Source organism: Leptodactylus fuscus, chromosome 6 (genome assembly GCF_031893055.1).
Source record: "Leptodactylus fuscus isolate aLepFus1 chromosome 6, aLepFus1.hap2, whole genome shotgun sequence".
Taxonomy (NCBI): Eukaryota; Metazoa; Chordata; class Amphibia; order Anura; family Leptodactylidae; genus Leptodactylus; species Leptodactylus fuscus.
Genome location: NC_134270.1, coordinates 156,011,011 through 156,030,449, shown reverse-complemented (window position 1 = coordinate 156,030,449; position 19,439 = coordinate 156,011,011). Strand labels below are relative to the sequence as shown.

The window sequence follows — 19,439 nt, the reverse complement described above, 5'->3', positions numbered from 1 at the left end:
CTCTCGCTGTTTTAGAATTTTGTGACAAATTAGATTTTTTTTTTTTACCCGACATGTTTAAAATTGGCAAACTGGCAAGGTGTTTTCCCGGCCTGTTTATCAGCGCTGCTTGGAGAAGATCAGATAATATGCAAATGTATGTACACACTCACTTAAGAGCCCGCCGTTTCCACCCAGGAATCTCCACCAATAAACCACTTTGGGGGTTATTTTTTATGCAGACCCCTTTCCCAGGACTGATGATGTCAGCTGTATAAGACTAGGTTCACATGGTGCAGATCCCATCCAGAAGATGATGCAGAAGCACATCACAACGTGCTCCAAGTTCCTCTGTGTGAACACTCCCCAAAAACCAGCACCCATAAATGATGACTTGGGTACAACTCCTGTGCACACGCCATGACTCTGACATACAATTACAGGAGCATGCGGCTTACCGTGATGTAATAACATGCCGCTGTATAGGTGAACATAGTGAAGAAACGCGTTGGAGTCGTCCATGTTTTTAATACAGAGTATAATTAAGATATGTACATTTGCATAGAACACATAGGGTCCTTAGGGTTACAGCAGAACTCTTTACAAATACTACACACTTACATGGTAAGCACCAGCTCAGTGTGGCCTGAGAGGGGTTGTGGGTGACCCCAAAATACTCACTGTCTAGTAGATATGCAGCAGGTATAGTTCCAGTTCACTACATTGTTATCAATACATTAAATGTTACACACACACGGCTCGTCATATCTCATGCTTACATATTACACATACAACACGCATGCACGTCTCTATAGTACATAGACACTCAGTAGTTCTTTACAGTGCAAATACAGTCGGTTATTGCTAATACTGCTAGATCAAATGTACCACGACTGATATAGTTAAAATAACCTGGTGCGTGGAGTGAATGCTGGGAATCCATATTTGTCTACAAGACGCAGAGCCTATGGGGTGAAATGAAAGCTTGGGAGGTGAATAGGAAGCTAGTTTATTTTCACACATTGAGGGAGATTTATGAAAACTAGTGCAAAAGAAAAAAAAATAAAATGGAGGAGTCACCTAAGGAACTGGTAAGGTTGTAACGTTCTTTTTCCAAAGTGGATTTGGAAAATGATGTCTGAATCCGATAGCTGATAATGTAGAATTCATTCCTGGGTAAGTTCCTCGTGTCCTTCTTCACCGGAGTCGGCGCCACTTGTGAGTAGTGTTTATCATATCACTGCTTGTCCAACATCCCTGCACCTTAGGACTAGTTCACACAGGGCGCAGATTGGCGGATTTTGGTCCTGATTGTGACGTGGCCAAAACGCGCCTGCCACGACTTTCTGCTCCGGAGTAGGCCCAAATGACTGGGCCCAGTTAGGAGGGTGCTGTTGCGAGGTGGACGCCAGGGCTGACTCAGCCGCAGAATCCGCCTGAAGAAAGGCCAGCTCATTTCTTTTTTCCGTGAGCCGGAACATATCGCTCACGGAAAAAAGGAAGCTAGTGGTCTACATAGACCTCTATTGTGAGGGGCCGGATTCTGAGGTGGATTTGGTGTCAGAATCCACCACCTCTTGCCCCGTGTGAACGAGTCCTAAATAGGCTGGGTGAGAAGCCTAAATAACAGAGAGGGACTCTCTACGGCAAAGCAGACAGCCATTCATCCGGACCTCCCTCTATATAAAGGCATGCTTGCTTAAGCCAAGAATCCATGCACTCAATTTGGGAAGAGGGGAGTAAACTACTACAAGACACCTCTGGCAGTGTCTTATCTCCTGCAAGAGCAAAGGATTTCAGATGTTGAAATTCAGACCAATTCTTCCTTCGAAGAAGGTTTAGGACTGACCCGTGAGTACACGCTAGTTGGCTGCTTTGGCAGACTTTGCTCTTAGGCGTATGGACACCTTAAGGAACCATAACTCCCTTCACCTGAAATCCTATCTAGTCATGTTCATATCAGTGACTCCAGTTCCTACTATCTAACAGTCTTTGACCTAATATTCGGCATTATTCTTGTAACTCACTATCATATTACAGAATAAATATGACTGCAAACTCATCTGTGCCTGTACAAAAAAAAGTTACAAAAAAAGCTGGTTTTGTCATCTATATAACACTGTTGTGGATGCCACACAGCTCTCAAGCAAGTGCATACATGATATTATTCTTATGGCCCCACAGGTCCATCTCATGAGAACCCTAGGCACCGGCGAACACATCGGAGTGACGTTACGAGTGGTCTCTCTACACACAGAAACACGGAAAAACCAAGTAGTACGTTCCCCATCATAGGACTGCAAGAAGTCCTGAGAGGAGGAATCCGCTTGGTAGATTATCACACACATCACATCAGCATTATTATTATTTACAATGGGGACCCTCTGGATCAATAGGAGATCTCATTGGAGTGGCCCCTCTCCGCTGTGGTTCTTGAAATATCAATTCTCATTACGTTGTCAATGAAGTCTTGAGGGTGTTTCACGTGAATGAGATGTTCGTCACATAAAGAAGCTTTCCTGAGAATGAGAATTCTGATCAGTACTTGGAATCTATGAAGATTCCTCTCCGAACACCCAGATAGAGCAGCAACAACATGTTGTCTGGAGCAGCATCACTGTGCAAACCCAGAGGAGGCAGAACTACACTGGCTTAGACACCTATCACTTATATTACAGAGTACCAATGCAACTATCACATCTGGATTTGGAAATCTTTCCTTGTCCCCCGTTACAAGGGTCCTGTTTAAGGCAGCGATCCGATTTCTTTTTGGCTCTGCAGGTAAGGCAACCGGTGAGTGTCATGCTGGTGTTTCAAGGAAAAAAAAAAAGTCCCATTGCTGACTACGGTATAATCGTAGGTTTGCGCGTGAGCCTCTTCGGAAGTATCTCTTGTCGCCAGTCATTATGGCAATCAGGCTACATTCTGGAGGATGGCCCAGTTAGCTCATAAAATAGAACATAAGCGTCACTGCTCCGGACCTGGCTGGAAGACATTGCCGTGACCCTGAAGAAAGAACAAAAATATGTAAAATGATTTGTGGATTTGCAAAACAAAGTGATAACCATGTCAAAAACTGTGATAAAACATAGCCACAAGGAGACCCTCTCTATTCAGTACTAGGCATATTCGCTGTACCTGGCCATGGCATGCAGTATAAGAAGCCCACTCCTTTTCAGGTCAGTGGACCATTTCCAAAGGCCACTATAAAACGGATCTAGGGCATTTACGGTATATTGAAAGCTCTGTGCAGCTGTCTGCACTGTAGTGTTATGCAACTCAAGTCATTATTGCCCGCATTAACCACCAAAAAAAAAACAAACAAACAAACAAAAAAAAAAAAAAAAAACACACAACATACTCTTGCATGGCCACCCTCCTTTACTTCTTTCCAGTGTCAGAGACCCCTTTCTGAAAAGGTTTGGGTGTCCCAGAGATGGCACACTCCACCTTTATTACTTTACCATCTGTCCTCCTGTCTTATGAACTTGTCCTATCTAAAGCTGAGTTCACACAGTTTTTTGGTCTGGATTTTGACATGGGAATCCGCATCAGAATCAGGCTCCAAAAAACGCTTCCCGCAGCTAGCCGCGACTGGATGGCAGTGCAACGGCATCCAGTCGCGGAATTCCACTCCAGATTAGGGCCAAATGAATGGGCCTAGACGGGAGAGAGTCTTCGAGCCGCGGCTGATTTAGCTGCAGAATCCACGGCAAGACAGGGCAGCTCTCTTCATTTTCTCGTGAGCAGGAAGAAACCGCTAGCAGAAGAAAGAAGTAAACAACTCCCATTGAAGTCAATGGGAGGCGTCTTTTGAAGCCGGATTCCCGCGTCAAAATCCGCTCCAAAACACTCTGTGTGAACTCAGCTTAACATGAAAATAGCTAGCAGATACAGACAAGTATAGCTGTGGTTGCACAGATTACACCAGGGGCACACAACCTGTGGCCCACAATGCTAATGGATATAAATATGTTAATTTAACCTTCTACATTGATCATTACCTTGAGTCGTTAAAGGTGTGCCACTCTCCATTGTTCGGGTTCTTGCAGTAAGCGGTATAGTGTCCTCCCATGGTTGTACCCGAGTGGTTGGACACGGCATATAGATTATAGGTTGCATGAGCTGAAAAAAAGACAGTACAAGAAACATTTACAATGCAGAACAATAGCAATCACTATGCAAGTTTTTTTTTTCTCTTGGGAGGGGGGGGATTTATCAAGACTAGCATTTATTACGCCAGCTTTCATAATCCGTGCACCCCTAGAGAATGTGCCTTATCATAAATTAGACGCATCCCTTGGGGGGGGGGGGGGACCATGTGCCTGTACTGAAATCTATGCCAACTCGTAGCTGACAAAGAATTCAGGCATCATTTTTGCCATGGTGTAAGTGATCAGAAATCTGATGGGCCCTTTAGACACAAGAAAGAGGCGCGGGCAGTGTGAAAGAGAAACACTGCACAAAAATTTCAAATTTCTGATGCTTTATACGCCAGAAAGCTCCTGTACAAGGTGCGATAACTATCCCCATACGGTTACAGCCCCAATATCTTTGATTTCTATACCATGGCTGCTCAGTGCTGCCACAGGAACATTGAGGGAAGTTTACCAAGCAAAATATTCCACAATTTTAGTGTAATTTGCACAAAAACACACGACCATGCCATACTCATCAAGTGTTTTTACACAGTCTTCAGACCCAATTATGACTTGTACGAAAAGGGGTTTGGCTTCATTGAACGTGGATGTGGCCTAAGCTGCAGCACCATGCACCAAAAAAATGCAAACATTTTTGGAGCATTTTTCCAGTATCAACTATTAGGAGGTGTAATGTTAGACTAGACAGTCTAATAACACATCAGTTAGCAAACAGTCTAAAACCCCACGGTGTCAATCCAATCCTCCATTCAATGTCCTCATGTAATTAGACTAAGTGACAGTCACTTACCGCTGGGTTCCGAGGAGAATTCACGCAAGTCTAAATCTTTTAGTGGGAAATTCACAAACGTGGAAAGTTTGCTGCTCCGGATACGACCTTCAGAGAACCTTTTCAGATCTAAAGCGGGTAAGGGTTAAGGAACAAAATTCATGCAAAAACAATAGCCTGCAGGTAAATGGGGGGGAAGCGAGTAGACAAGTGTGCGTCATGGGTTGCTCTGGACTTTCTAAGTGGTTTACTATAATAACCAGTGCTTAGGTTTAATAGCTATCCCAGTGACAATACTGATTCATCCCCTGTACATGTAGCTCAGTGACCTACAATTTGTCCTAGGCCATCAGACAATTATTTCCATTTTGCTCACGTCATGATATAATGGGATGTTGGCTAAGGGGCTGACACAAGTATAACAAGTACGGACAATAAACATGAGCTTACTGAGCGACGGCCATGATGGATGGAGAGAAGACCCCGGAGGAGGTTACATATACAGAGGAGAGGGGCACAGCTCTAGGAGAGGGTAGACGCTACTTATACACAGGTCTTTGTAAGAGTTTGGATGTGAGTGTTTACTGGAGAAAGGTGTAGAGTAAGGGGTGCACGAGATAAGTTTTTGAGGTGACCTTGGAAAGGATACGTAATACAAGGATCTTGGGGAATTTCTGGATGGTGAACTTCTTGGTACATCTACGTCGAGCTTTACATCTGCAGCAGGTCTGAAAAAAAAGGAAAAGGATGTTTAAATGCAACTTACTAAAGCTCATTCCCCTATAGGTGCCGTAGTTTCCTCTTGTTCTCTCTGGACATCATTTTGCTCCTGCTCGCCAACCCACCGACTTCCTAGTGAGCCTGTGATCGATGTGCATTTACACACAGCAACCCATCTGTGGCGACAGAGAGTCGGCTCCAGTCTACTGCTGCCTAGGGCCATGGCTATGCCGTAAAGCAGATCACTAAATGCTGTTACCAGAGAAGTAAAGAAGCTCAGGCAAGATGGCCACCCCAAAACATTCCAGAAAAGGCTGCTTTGTACATTGACATTTGGCACCGCATCTATATGCATTTGCTCACAGCTCCTGTAGGACCATTACTAGAGATACTTACTGGCTTTTCATCGCCATCCAAGACATCTTCCTTGGTGAAGAGGCGGATGCAGTCCATTAGGGAAACCTCAGGGACGCTTTTCTGTAGAAGAAAGATGCACATGTAAGATATTCTGTAGTCAGCCGAGCACGAGAGCCTTATGGATTGTATGTACCAACTTATATACTGCAAGAAGAATACTAAGGAGGAGATAATGGGGCACATGTATCGCTGCAAATGTAATTATATGGAAACGAATAAGGCTCCCAATTTATTAATGACAACATAAAAGTGTGGGAGATTTGGGTGACACTGGTACCCCAGTGAGGAATGAATTAAGACTCACAGAGTCTTAAATTCCCCATTTCTTTATTGCATGCCATAGATCTTGTGAACAATGGTCAGGACATCATCACTTCCTATGGACAGGACGGCAGCCCCAAGAACCAGACCCCTAGTTCTGGAATACAAACTAGGTTAAGATCTTTCTTTCCTTCCCTGCAGATAATCTTGTCGGACAACCCACCTAACATACACTTATGTACGGTGGAAACTAGCCCCATTCAGGATCATATTGAGAAAAATTGCTGAGCAGTCTCCCAGGGACAAGTAATGGGATTAATACAATGGTCATGTTCTTCTCAGAGGGAGATGACGCAGCTCATGAATACGCTCATTATGTAATGGCTAGGATTAACCCAATGCCACAGGTAGGTGGTTCGTCTTCTGCCCGGATTTACCAGGCATGCCAGGGTCATTTAGCTAGAAAAATTTACTGATGATTATATATTGAAGATTAGAGGTGGTTAGATGGGAGGCAACAAAGAAGGGCATTGTGTATAGATAAGAGCATATAGAACAGCTGCTTAGAGTGATTTAGGCCATGGACAGGGAGTACATAGCCTAAGGGTGTCTAAGAAGAAGGCACTAGTGGATCGCACCCATACCTTAGAGGGATTTCCCCCATGAACAACACTTATCCCATTCCACATGATGGGTGATACATGTAGGACCACTATTGAGACCCCCCACTGATCAAAACCATGGGTGTCACATAGTTTTGTCGCGGAGACCACAAAACGCTCACAGGCACACACTTTGCAGAATGAATGGGTTTGAAAAGTGACTGCTGGTTTTCCGTCTCCTGTCCAGTTTCTCGAGCAGAAGACGGAAACCAAAGGCGGAGACCAGGCGCTGGTGTGAACCTGGCCGAAGAGGCATTGCTCTTTGATAATATGAATACAAAGTTTCTTACAATCACCTGAATTATTCATTTATACAAATAATTGTTTGTTGAAATGTATTTAATGTATTTCAGTCATACCTTAGCTATGGGTAGAGACAAGTCCCAGAAGGGGTCGAATACAGTTGAGCAATATCCACATTCGGTGCATGTGAGGGAACTCTTCAACTGGCCTACAAACAGTTCTGTAAGACGATGGAGAAATGTTATAAGACAATTATACAACAATGTGTCTTAACAATTCCCTACCCATAGATTCTTATTTAAAAATAAATAAAAAAATATTATTATTATTAATTATTATTATTATTATTATAATAAATAAATAATAATAATAATATTATATAGCCAAACTACTGCGTTTATGCCACGTGCTGCCCCGGTCTTAAACTTGGCTAGAGAGGAGTCTCATCTTTATCACTGGCACTTGTGCAGCACTTCACTATCGGTGGAGGAGCACACTTTGGCTTTACTGCGCATGCACCCTGTCACCGAGGTATCTACTCCATCTTCAATGAAGCGCTGCACAAGTACTCGGAGTACAGGAGCCGGATAGGTAAATACTAGCCATGAACAACATTAGCATTGGCGTCTTTGAGACACTCAGGGTAAGTTCACGCGGGTTTGTTTTTGGACCGGAACCTGAGACGGAGGCTGCCTCAGGTTCTGGTCCAAAATATGGGCAGCTGCAACTGGATGCCGATCCAGTACACCGGCATCCAGTAGCACACTCCGCTCTGGATTAGGCCCAAATGAATGGGTCTAGTCAGAAGGGAGTGTCTTCAGGTGGATGTTGCGAGGTGAATCCACCTGAAAGAATGAGCATGTCGCTTCTTTTTCGGAACAAACAGTTCCCGGAAAAAAAAAACAAAAAAAAACAAAACACCGAACTAACTGGCTCCCATTAATTTCAATGGGAGCCGTCTTTTTGGTCAGGATTTTAAGGTGGATATGGCCTCAAAATCCTGAGCGAAAAACCCCATGTGAACTTACCCTAAGTCACCATAAGGAGTGACAGCTTCGACACGATGCAGACCTGAACACATATTTCCCATCATTTCAACTTACCCACAATCCTGCTGTCTTCCCTTTCCAGGTACCGCTTCCACATTTGCCTGCCTTTTTCTGCATCACTTGAGGGAAAAAAAAACAAAAACAAATCAATAAGCAAGAAAAACCCCCAGCAAGCAGCAAAATGAACGCAATACTTTCAGTACACAGCAACCTCCATTAGGATACATATACACATGTGATCTTTGCTGGCCGAGTGCCACAAAATAAAACCTATACTAGCTGCGGCTCCTTGCACATACTGTGTGCAGGCCGCTGACCATGACTGGTGCACACTCCACCCCCTCTGCTAAACCCCGCCCACTGTCACTTTCTGAGTTTACAGAAGCATCAAGTTGTCAATTTCTGTGCAAAAGCGTTGTATATCAAAATGTGAGCTTTTACGCCAGAGAACAGGGTCAAGGCCCGTGCTGAAGACAAGGGCCATTAAATAGTGTGTGAAAGAGAACGTTAGTAATCCTTCTGGCGTGTGATGTAAGGGAGACGTCTTGTGTGTTTGCTCAGAAGAACGAAACAACAGCGGAGAGCTGCCATAGGCAATTACAGCAACGAGTCATTACAGTTACATAATGAGAAATAAATCAGCAGTGGAAATGGCGAGCCGGGCAGGACTCCAGGTATTCCTAATGTTGTGAAAGCTGACTTTCTGGTTATGCTTTGTATACAACACAGTTGCTTCTAGGCCAACTCGACCTTGGCAGGGGGAAGCTCATAAGAAAATCATATGCGAGTGGAAAACTACGAAGCCTAGGAAAAGGTCTCCGCACAATGCACAACAAAAGGCTGCGGTTTTCCTTTTGATACGGTTTATTTTTGTACACCGCAGCAGTGTCATGGAAATTTTATTGACCATCACGTGAAGAACTCGATCCTCTTTTATTATTACTTAATTTGCCTTTTTTCGAGATGAAAAGGGAAATTGTGCAAAGCTAATTAAAGACCAGATATCGGAAAATGAAGGGGAGTAAGGCTGACGTCTTTCTTAAACCACAGATTCTGCAGAAGAATTGACCGTAGAATCCTTGGGGAGATGGAACGTGATGCTTATTTTTTTTTTTTAGAGTCCTGTTTCAATCTTTGCTTCCCATTGAAAATTATGGGAAGCATAATCGAGGTAAAACATGGAATCTGCTTCAGAATCAGCACCAGATTTCGCCATGTGAACGGGCACTAAGATATACTGAAATAAGGTGGATTCTGTAAGATGTAACAGACAGACATGCGTGGATATGCTCATGTACCTCACAGCCATTGTACATATATATGGGGCAGACAGTAGGCTCTGAAGTAGTGCCTGGAGGCTGTACTACTTCTTAAGCCCCATTCACACGGGGCATGGGATGGCCTATTTTGGTCCTGATTTTGATGAAGGAAGCCGCATCAGAATAGCACCAAAATGCTCCTGTCGCGGCTTCCAACAGTCGTGGCTTCCTGCTCCAGAGTAGGCCCAAATGAATGGGCCTAGACCCGAGGGTGCTGCCACGAGGCGGACACTGGGGCTGAATCAGCCGCGGAATCCGCCTGAAGAAAGGGCAGCTCGCTTCTTTGTTCTGTGAGCTGGCGGTCTACATAGACCTCTATTGTGAGGGGGCGGATTATGACGTGGATTCAGCGCCAAAATCCACCCCCTCTTGCCCCATGTGAACGAGCCCTTATGGTGTACATGGGGACTGTAGATTTCTTTTTTTTTTTTTCAATTTTATATACATGGTTATGGGGGCAGCCATCTTGTCTGAGCTCCTGTTACCAGCATTCAAAGGTATGCTTTAGTATAGCAACATGGACCGTAGGAATTAGAGAAGACTCACTGAGTATGGGGGAGTGTTGTGGGCATACCCTGTAACCTGTGCAGGGGTCACGTACTAGAAGGGGGAGGAGATAAACTGTAACCATTGCCAATTGTAAATCCATTGTATACCAGTGTTCTGTGACATTGTAATACTGTATGCAATCATTTGGGAAGTGATCTCTACAGAACAGGAAGTGTTAATAGTAAGGCTCAGAGCTATATCCTGTATATGGCAGTCCACAGCTTGCGAACTACCATATATCAACAACACGATCAGGCCAATATGACCAAATATTTAAACGTTGATTGTAATGTTTATCTTGCAACTTACGGTAAATGGTCCAAATCCTGAGAGCAGGCTTTTGGTCTGACGGTTATCCTGTTGACTTCATTATGGAGCCCATCCAGAAGAAATCTCAGGAACTCTTGTGCATCTTGTTGGCTGTGGAATGAAGAGGCCACAAAAATTATATAAAACCTAGAGATATTCCAATAAAACAAACAATTCTGGAGTGACTTTCCATATAATTTTGCATTGTGTCGGTCCTCGGTTACCATTCTCCTTGTCATGAGAGACAAGTTCCTACCCAGTAGCCAGTGCCATACATCTCCTGATGACAAGGTCAAGTAATTCGTACATTTCCAGGGGGTATGACAGAGGAACATCACAAGGCAGAGTTGTAAATAAACGCGCACCGGAATGGTTATGCTATGAAGCATTTACTATAACAGACATGTCAGGAGAGGTGACCGATCCTCTATAATGTTATTACCACCACTACAGCCATTCCATACAACTACATTAGTGCAGATAATGTGCATGTGGGGAAAACACTGCCACATACTTGTCCTGTGTTATTATTGTTTACGACCAGTCAGTTTCGCTGCCAGCTCGTGGTTACAGTCACTGCGGTCATCGCTCCGGTGAGTCACATGTTATGTGTTCCTGCTCACACACATATGTAATGCAGTGCGCCACATAAATGGTTATATGTGGAGTGCCATGACTTAAAGATATCACCTAGGTGGTGTCTGACTTTTGGAGTCCCCACCAATCACAATGTCCTGTGCCCCTCTACACCAATGTATGAAAGCAGCGCCATTCCAGCATGGAGATAAACTAGCCGGGATTTGTACTTGGCAGTCCCATTAAGATAAATGGAGGTGCAGCGAGCATGCCGAACCATCGCTCCATTCATACAGAGGACACGTAATGAGCAGGCGTAGACCTAGTGGTATAAATGTGCGCTACTTTCCCTTACTGCATATCCTGGGAGACCGTGCCCGCTCTTCTAGTCTCAATTCAGTCTTACGTGAATGAATAATCCGAGGTGGATGATATTATTAGGCAAGGTGGATTAGAATGATATAACAATACAGACAAAGGGTAGGGCTAAGACAATGATTCTGGAGAGCGCTTGTGTAATAAGGGGTTATGATGTAAAATCCTGCCGTCACAATAATAATGGCAGTGACTTACTATTATGTAGTCATTGTGGCCATTGTATTCTTTTGGGTTTAACCGTTTATGGTTTATAATTAAACTATAACAATTAAGTGGTAACAAGAGTAGAATATAAAAAGCGACAAAAAAAAAAAACCACGCGCATACAGTAACGTATACAGACGAAGCTGGATATAGTATAGTCTATGTTATAAATAGCTACAAGATCCCGATTTATAGGATTTTTTTAGTGTAGCTTGCTCACAATAAGACTGTGACAGTGCGATGGATCCAATCTTAAAGGAGGTTTTCCCGCCATAGAAAGTTATCCCCTATTCATAGTTAAAGGGATCCTATCATTGGATATCCTTTTCTTCTGACTAACACGTAGGAATAGCCTTAAGAAAGGCTACTCTTCTCCTACCTTTAGAGGTCTTCTCCGCGCCGCCATTCGGTAGAAATCCCGGTTTTCTTGGGTATGCAAATGAGTTCTCTCGCAGTTCTCTTCTAGGCTTCGGGTAGAGCCGACTGCGCCACAAGAAAATGGCCGCTTACACAGTAAGCTGGTGTAAGTGGCCATTTTCTTGTGGCCCGGGCATGCGCAGTCAGCTCTGTCCGAGGCCTTGAAGCCCAGAATGGAAGGAAACACAGGGAGAGGCCGTTCCAGAAGAAGATGGAGGTGGCACTGGAGATTTGCATACCAAAGAAAACCCGCATTTCTAACGAACGGCGGTGCAGAGAAGACATCTAAAGGTAGGAGAAGAATAGTCTTTCTTAAGGCTATTCCTAGATGTTAGTCAGAAAAAAAGGGTATCCAATGATAGGATCTCTTTAAGGGGATTACTTGCAGATCGGAGAGGGTCCGACCACTCAGACCCCCCACTGATCAGAAGTGCGGGGGACAAAAGTCCCTTTTTGACTGGAACGGTGACCAGGCTATCTCCGGCACTCCCATGTTCTCCTGATCAGTCATTCTATATCTACATAGGAATACCATTAATATTTGCCTCTTACTTGTATCCCATAAAGCGTGGAGCGTATCTCTGTATCTGGGTTTTGAATTCGGAAGGGCTGACTACTTCATTGACTGAGCTGGTCCATATTGCCTGCAGCAGGTGTGCAAACTCTAGAGGAGAGAATAGAAATATAGTGTCAATATCAAAGAACTCCATGAATGTACAGTTGTGTATACCGCCATATGTTTGCCTATACATTCCCCTAATACCCAGCGTGTCACCGTACCGTGTCCTGGATGCAGCTTTGTCAGTGTTTGGAGACTATTGCTAGGTGTGCCTGTGACTCACAGGACGTATTGTCCTAATTACAGTTTTGAGATTCGGCTCTTAGCAGGTCGGTGTCTATTTCTGTTCGTGAGTCATATTAAAAACAGGAGCAACGCTGGTTGTTGAGATCAGCAGGCAGAAATGTAGCGTATAAAACTTGTATACAGCTTTATATACTGCATGCATTCCCTCACATAGGTACACAAGTCTCCTGTCATCATTACTGTACGTCACTGCCTCCAAAAATACTTGTTCGCTTCTGCCAAACAAAAATAACATGTCTGCTGTATGAATATGTGCACCTACTACATGGAAAACAGGCAGCACAGGAGTTACATAATCTCAGCGCCTGGGAAATTTCTGGCTGGCTGAGACTTCCCTCAGCTAAATCAGCTCTTGTGATTGGAGCAAAACCCATCACTTTCTGCTAACTGGAGTGAACTGCAGCAAGAGGACCCCTTTAATACAGAAATATAAGTAGATTGCTTATAGTTCTATAACATGTGTATCATTACACTTTGCCTCAGCCTGCAGAGGATGGCAACAATAAGGGGGCACTATTTTATAGTCCATCCAACACTCAGGACCCACACTGATCAGCTTATGAAGGGTGCACTGTGGCCTCTCCATTGTTTACCAGACACAGTACGGTCCATTCTGTAGGGGCTTTACTAGGTATTACACATATCACAGTCCCATTGACTCAGATAGACTTGTACAGCTGATATGATATGGACGGCACTTTGCCTAGTACATGATGAAGTGGAGAAATGCTCCCCCAAGCACCATGGCCCCTTCAACAGCTGATCAGTGGGGGTGCTGAGAGTTGGACTTACACGATCATTGAAATCAATGGGAACCGGTCATTTCCTTTTTCCATGAGCAGTTTGTTCTTGCTCGCGGAAAAAAGAAGCGAGCGGCCCTTTCTTCAGGCGGATTCCACGGCTGATTCAGCCGCAGAGTCCTCCTCGTGACACCACCCTCTGGACTAGGCCCATTCAATTGGGCCTAATCCGGAGTGGAAAGCCTTGTGAACAAGGTCTAACAACAGGCGCAATTACGTTAAAGCAGTTGTCCATCAAGTTTTTTTTTTCCCCACCTTCTTCTGAGGTGGGTATTAGATTCTGTGTCTAGGGGTTCAAGGCTGGTTACATCCCTGAATCACATAATCACAACCAGCACCCAGACCCTGGGTCGCTCCGCCACCTCTCTCCCTGTGACTTAGGGGTTGGTAGACCATTATAAAGCTAGCCCCAATACCACATCGAACTAGCAGTGAAAATCGTAGAGGAGGGAAGAGGCAGAGCAACTTGGAGACAGGCTGGTCCTGATGACATGAACTGGGGTCCGAACCAGGTCAGTACTCCTCGGTACAGCATCTAAAACGCCCAGAGAAATTTCCCTACAGATCCCTTTTAAGGGTAAGGGCTCGTTCACATCTGCGTTGTGCTCTCCGTACTGCAGGTTTCCGTTTCCTGCATAAAACAGAGCAGGAGACGGAAACCTGCAGGAGTCATTTGAATGGGTGAGAGAGATGTCCGGCCGTGAGCGGCGGTGAGCGTTTTGCGCTCTCCGCCGCAAAACCGGGTTTTTTAATCCGGACACAGAGTCGGACATGGAGTACTCTGTGTCCGGATTAAAAAATCCGGTTTCGCGGCGGAGAGCATAAAACGCTCACCGCCGCTCATGGCCGGACCCGGTCTGTGCTTACCGTCTTCTGGCATGCAGAAGACGGAAAGCACAGAACAGAGAGTAGAACGCAGGTGTGAACCCAGCGTTACCTGCTTTATTTGTTTGTAAGGTGATGTGTTGTATGGGAACTGCTTTTATCACAATATTGTTCTATTATCCGAATCTCTAGTTGTACAGATAAATAAGCTTTCTGGCAGCTCCTTCTGAAATGCAATCGCTTCTATTTTGGTGCTTGCGTTGAGGCTTTACGTGTCTGTCATCACCCACCTTCCATTATTGCTGTACTGCAGGTCCTGGAGTTCAGGTCACGTTTATAGGAGTTATGCAAACAATAGTCCCTCAGATCCTTGGTATTGCTCAGACACTGGAGAATGGAGTTCATGAAGCACTGTATAGAAGGATAAAGTGATCAGATTCCCTCCATACTAGACCTCTGGCCATAAAATACAGGTAATAATCAATAATAACTAATAGATCACTGATATGTATCCTTCATGAGATCTACAGGATACAATGGAAGATCTGGCGAGCTGGGTGGTAGACTGATAAATATATAAGATACAGGACGTAACATACAGTGATGAGGAACTAAGTCAGGGGCTCCACTGCCAATGTATACATATTATAAATATACGGGTACGGATTCAACGGGGGAACATCTTGACTGTGTTAACAGAATTTAGATATGCTTTACTGCAGCCACATGGGGACTATGGAGATGAATCACTGACTTCTACATGAGTAGTGGGTGTGCTCTGTGGCCTGTGCATAGGAAGGGGAATAGATAAGCCTTTTCGGAATAGTGGATCCAATAATATAGGTGTAATCTTTGACTGTAATAATGCCTGAGATGACTGCTGAAAAATGGACAGGGCAGTGTACAGAACAGGAAGAATCGACATATTATTAGGCTTAGTGGTCAGTGTAAAAATTGCAGGACCTATGATAATATTATATGGATAATATATGCAAAATAATATCCACAAAAATTCTTAAAAAATAAGACAGTCCAGGACAAAAAAAAATAAATAAAAATTCACTAGCAAGTGTGAACTAGACACGTGTGTGCAAACATCTGGTTCACAATTGCAGACTGTGCCCTAATATAAAAAACCCCCCAAAATAACTTACCGTGTTACCCAGGTTTCTTAAACCAACCAAGCCTTGGACCACTTTTGCAGGCTGCAAGACATAAAGGTATAGGAAGAATTAGTTTAGTCCTAAATATAACAATATCCAGCATACACCAAATGAACTTCATCTGAGCCATCTCATGTGTATACGGACGTTGGGAAAAATATATATGTATGCACTTTCAATAGGTAGAAGGGAATAATCCAACCAGATACAGGAGATAGTCCATGCCAAGAGATAAGAGCAAAGAAGCGGACGTGATGAAATCCTACATGCGCGATTCCTTGTACTCATAGGCCACAGCCAGAACTATCTGGAAGTCACTTATTCCCTTCTCCTCGCTAAAAAATTGCATGCATGCTTGGACAAGTGCGTCCTGGTATTAAAAATAATACAAGCAAAATTCATATTGGTAAACCAGGATCGTGTCGGGATCAGAAAAACATTACCAACCCCGACTTCATGAAATCTGCCTGACTCCCGTTGTAATAAATGGGATAGATTTTTTTAGAGGCTGAAGTGTTGCCCTTCACATTGCTTGCTCTGCTAATGGAGATTTCCTGTGTTTGCAGGACCACCAGTTTATAGTGCGCTGAACCTTGTGACATTGATCCCTATTGTTTTCACCACCTGTATTCGTATTGACACAGTCCACAGATATCCAACCACTTCTCGGCTTTACTGCTGCATTGTGCTGGATTTCATAACGTCCGTAATTCCTAAGCAAACCGTCGGTCACAAAAGACTTGGGATATTTGTTGGGCGATCTGATCTAGTGAATTTATCCAATGTTTTACGACTCGCCTTTAGAACGGCATATGTGGCCGTAAACATAAGATAGCTGCCGACCCAACGATTGTTTGACAGCTATATTGACCGACAGCCCCATATACGTGAACACTCGGCTCAGCTTACCAGTGCAAAAGGATCGATAGTTGAAATCTAAGTGCCCGATCCTCCTCATCTCCCCCACATCTGCCGTATCGGGAGGGAGAACAATGAGGCAGTAAAGCCGAGAGGTGTTTTGGTATCAGTTTTATCTGTGTGATGTAGAGGGAGTAAGTAAGATTACAGGCAATAGGGATCAATGCCATGAGTTTCAGGGCCTTATAAACCAATATAGGCCCCCAAACACATTAGATGGATGGACAAACCTGCGGATATCTGCAAAGTCTGACAGTACACATGTAAAGTGTATGGGCTGCTTAAGGGGGCACATAAAAGTCTTGTCAGCTGACACTAGGTTCTGCATGGAGACTCAAAAAAAAAATGGAGGGCCTGTCTGCTAAAAAGTGGTTACCCACGGTTACCATATACTACAGTGGGGTCCACCGGGTTTGTACTGAACCCATCGGAGAGAAAAGTCCTCCATGCAAGACTTTTCTCTGTCAATTTTATGCTAGGTTTACACCGGTGTCTGGACTCTGTTCTGAGGTTTCAGTCTTCTGCATGAAACCAGTCAGACAGAGTCCGGCTGTGAGTGCCGGTGAGCGTTTTGTGCTCTCCACGGCGAAACCGGACACAAAGTCCTGCATGTCCGACTCTGTGTCCAGTTAAAAAACCCCAAAAAAACAGCTACAGTACATAACGTTCACAGCCGGACACTTTTCAAACCCATTCAAATGAAACATGTCTGCCGGTTCCCGTCTCCTGCCCAGCTTCGGGCAGGAAACGGAAACCTGAAAGCGGAGACCCCGGGCGCAGATGTGAACGAGCCCTAAGATGGAATCTGCGATGGAGAATCCAATGCACATGGGAACCTACTGCGACAGCCATCTATCCTGAACCCCATACACACGCAGAATCAGCTCAAAAGACATCAATATGAGTAAAGGGAGTGGAAAAAGCCTCGGCTGAACATCAGAAGCTTATCATACAAAAGTATAGGATATGCTGAAATCCAAAATGCCCAGAACTTCTCTCCCCTGACATTTGTGAGACCCTATATACCGAATGGTCAACTGGTTCTGCCAAAGTTGACATAACGCTAATGTATATGGCCAGTCTAAAAAAAACAAAAAACAAACAAAGAAAAACAAAAACTGACCTACAATAAAGGTGGCCATACACAGATGAAAGTCAAGCAAACCTGTCAAATTTTGGTGGGACAAGTTGACTTTCTAATGTGTATGGCAACATAAGACTTCTTCCCAAAAGCAGATGGTAGCCATGCACCCCTTTCTCTGTTGTTTAGGGAGTAAGGGGATAGATTGTTTCATCACAAGCATTTCCAATATGCCTCCCTAAACAACGGGGCAAATTTGTACAGTACACATGGGGTTTTTTGGACCGGAACCTGAGGCGGAGGCCACCAAAATACGGTAGCTGCAGCATCCAGTCGCGCACTCCGCTCTGGATTAGGCCCAAACGAATGGGTCTAGTCGGGAGAGTCTTCAGGCGGACGTCACAAGGCGAATCCACCTGAAAGAATGAGCGTGTCGCTTCTTTTTCTGGGAGCCGGAAAAAAGAACTGACCGGCTCCCATTGATTTCGATGGTAGCCGTCTTTTTGGTCAGGATTTTGCGGTGGATACGGCCTCAAAACCCTGACCAAAAAACTCTGTGGGAACTTACCCTTATCAAGAGGCTGAGGCCTGGCATGAGTTATAATAAATCAGTCGGAGAATGTGGTGGACGAGGCGCAAATCGGGGCTCGAGGCACACGTTTAGTGCGAGAACATGCTTTGCACCAAACGTGGGCATCAATATCATCCAAGTCAGAAAACTTAAGTAGAGGAAACGATGAATTCCCCCCAATGTCTGTTTATTGTTCTGATTCTAGTGAGAAATATTCACAGGACAGATTTTTCACAAGTAATGGACACTATAATGCACAGTAGTCACAATAGTAGCGGTAGACGTCAATACAGCTGCCTACAGACGTAAAATGCTGAACATTCACCTTCCGTCCTGATGGTTCTGGTGAGAATTTCAGACATTTTCACTGGAAATGGGTAAAAATGGACTTTGCTCACTAGTTCCTAGAAGTTACAGAGAGCGGCGTGTACTAGAGGAGTAAGGAGAAGCTGAGGTAACATCTCAATAGCATGTTGTGCAACGCAAACATCTGAAGAATTTACTATCTTCTGGCCATTTAACCCTTTTGTGGCGACATAACACATTGTGCTGCCATTCAAGATCCAGCCCTACATTCACTCGAGAAGTACTCAACTCCTACGCCTGTCATCGGAAACCTAGCGATGGTTGGTCAAATACGTGGGAGGACTAGGGCGAGGTTACAAAGGGCCTCATATGAGATAATCACCCCCGACAACACACAATCTTCATCCCGGATTACTGCCCCCTGTAGACATATTGAGGTAGTACATGAATAGACAATCGCTGTTTTTACATGCTCATGGTGGGCCAGTCGGCTTACATATACAGTAGATGTGCCAATAATGATAATATAACAATGGAAAAGAACCTAGGCCAAGTTTCGACCAGATCTAATGTCCACACAGTTAGCAGACATTAGATCAAAGACCCCCAGAGGGTGAGGAATGAATAGCGTAGCCCAGACCACCAACCATGGGTTGGGGTGAACGAGTTGCTCTTTTAATAGTCATTAGAGCGGAGCGAGTACTGTTCGGATCAGCCGATCCGAAAAGCACGCTCGCATAGAAACGAATGGACGTAGCCGGCACACGGGGGGGGGGGGTATTAAGCGGCCGGCCGCCGTCAAAGTGGAAGTACCAGGTGCATCTATTCATTTCTATGGAGCATGCTGTTCGGATCGACTGATCCGAACAGTACTCGCTCATCTCTAATAGTCATTTAT

The 19,439-nt window shown here is 44.5% G+C and overlaps 1 protein-coding gene across 3 annotated transcripts in view; it reads right to left on the bottom strand.

Moving 5' to 3' along the window:
* Positions 1-487: 487 nt before the first annotated feature.
* Positions 488-19,439, bottom strand: part of USP2 (ubiquitin specific peptidase 2) — a 58,938-nt gene continuing 39,986 nt past the window's right edge. For all 3 annotated transcript variants that reach the window (XM_075277720.1, XM_075277718.1, XM_075277721.1), the window contains 11 exons: positions 15,657-15,707; positions 14,793-14,913; positions 12,565-12,676; positions 10,438-10,548; positions 8,315-8,379; positions 7,328-7,431; positions 6,025-6,105; positions 5,558-5,636; positions 4,930-5,037; positions 3,984-4,104; positions 488-2,985 (listed from right to left, as the gene is read on the bottom strand). In XM_075277720.1, coding sequence (XP_075133821.1) covers positions 2,898-2,985; positions 3,984-4,104; positions 4,930-5,037; positions 5,558-5,636; positions 6,025-6,105; positions 7,328-7,431; positions 8,315-8,379; positions 10,438-10,548; positions 12,565-12,676; positions 14,793-14,913; positions 15,657-15,707 — 1,041 coding nt within the window. In that variant the 3' untranslated portion in view covers positions 488-2,897. The remainder of the gene's footprint in view (positions 2,986-3,983; positions 4,105-4,929; positions 5,038-5,557; positions 5,637-6,024; positions 6,106-7,327; positions 7,432-8,314; positions 8,380-10,437; positions 10,549-12,564; positions 12,677-14,792; positions 14,914-15,656; positions 15,708-19,439) is intronic.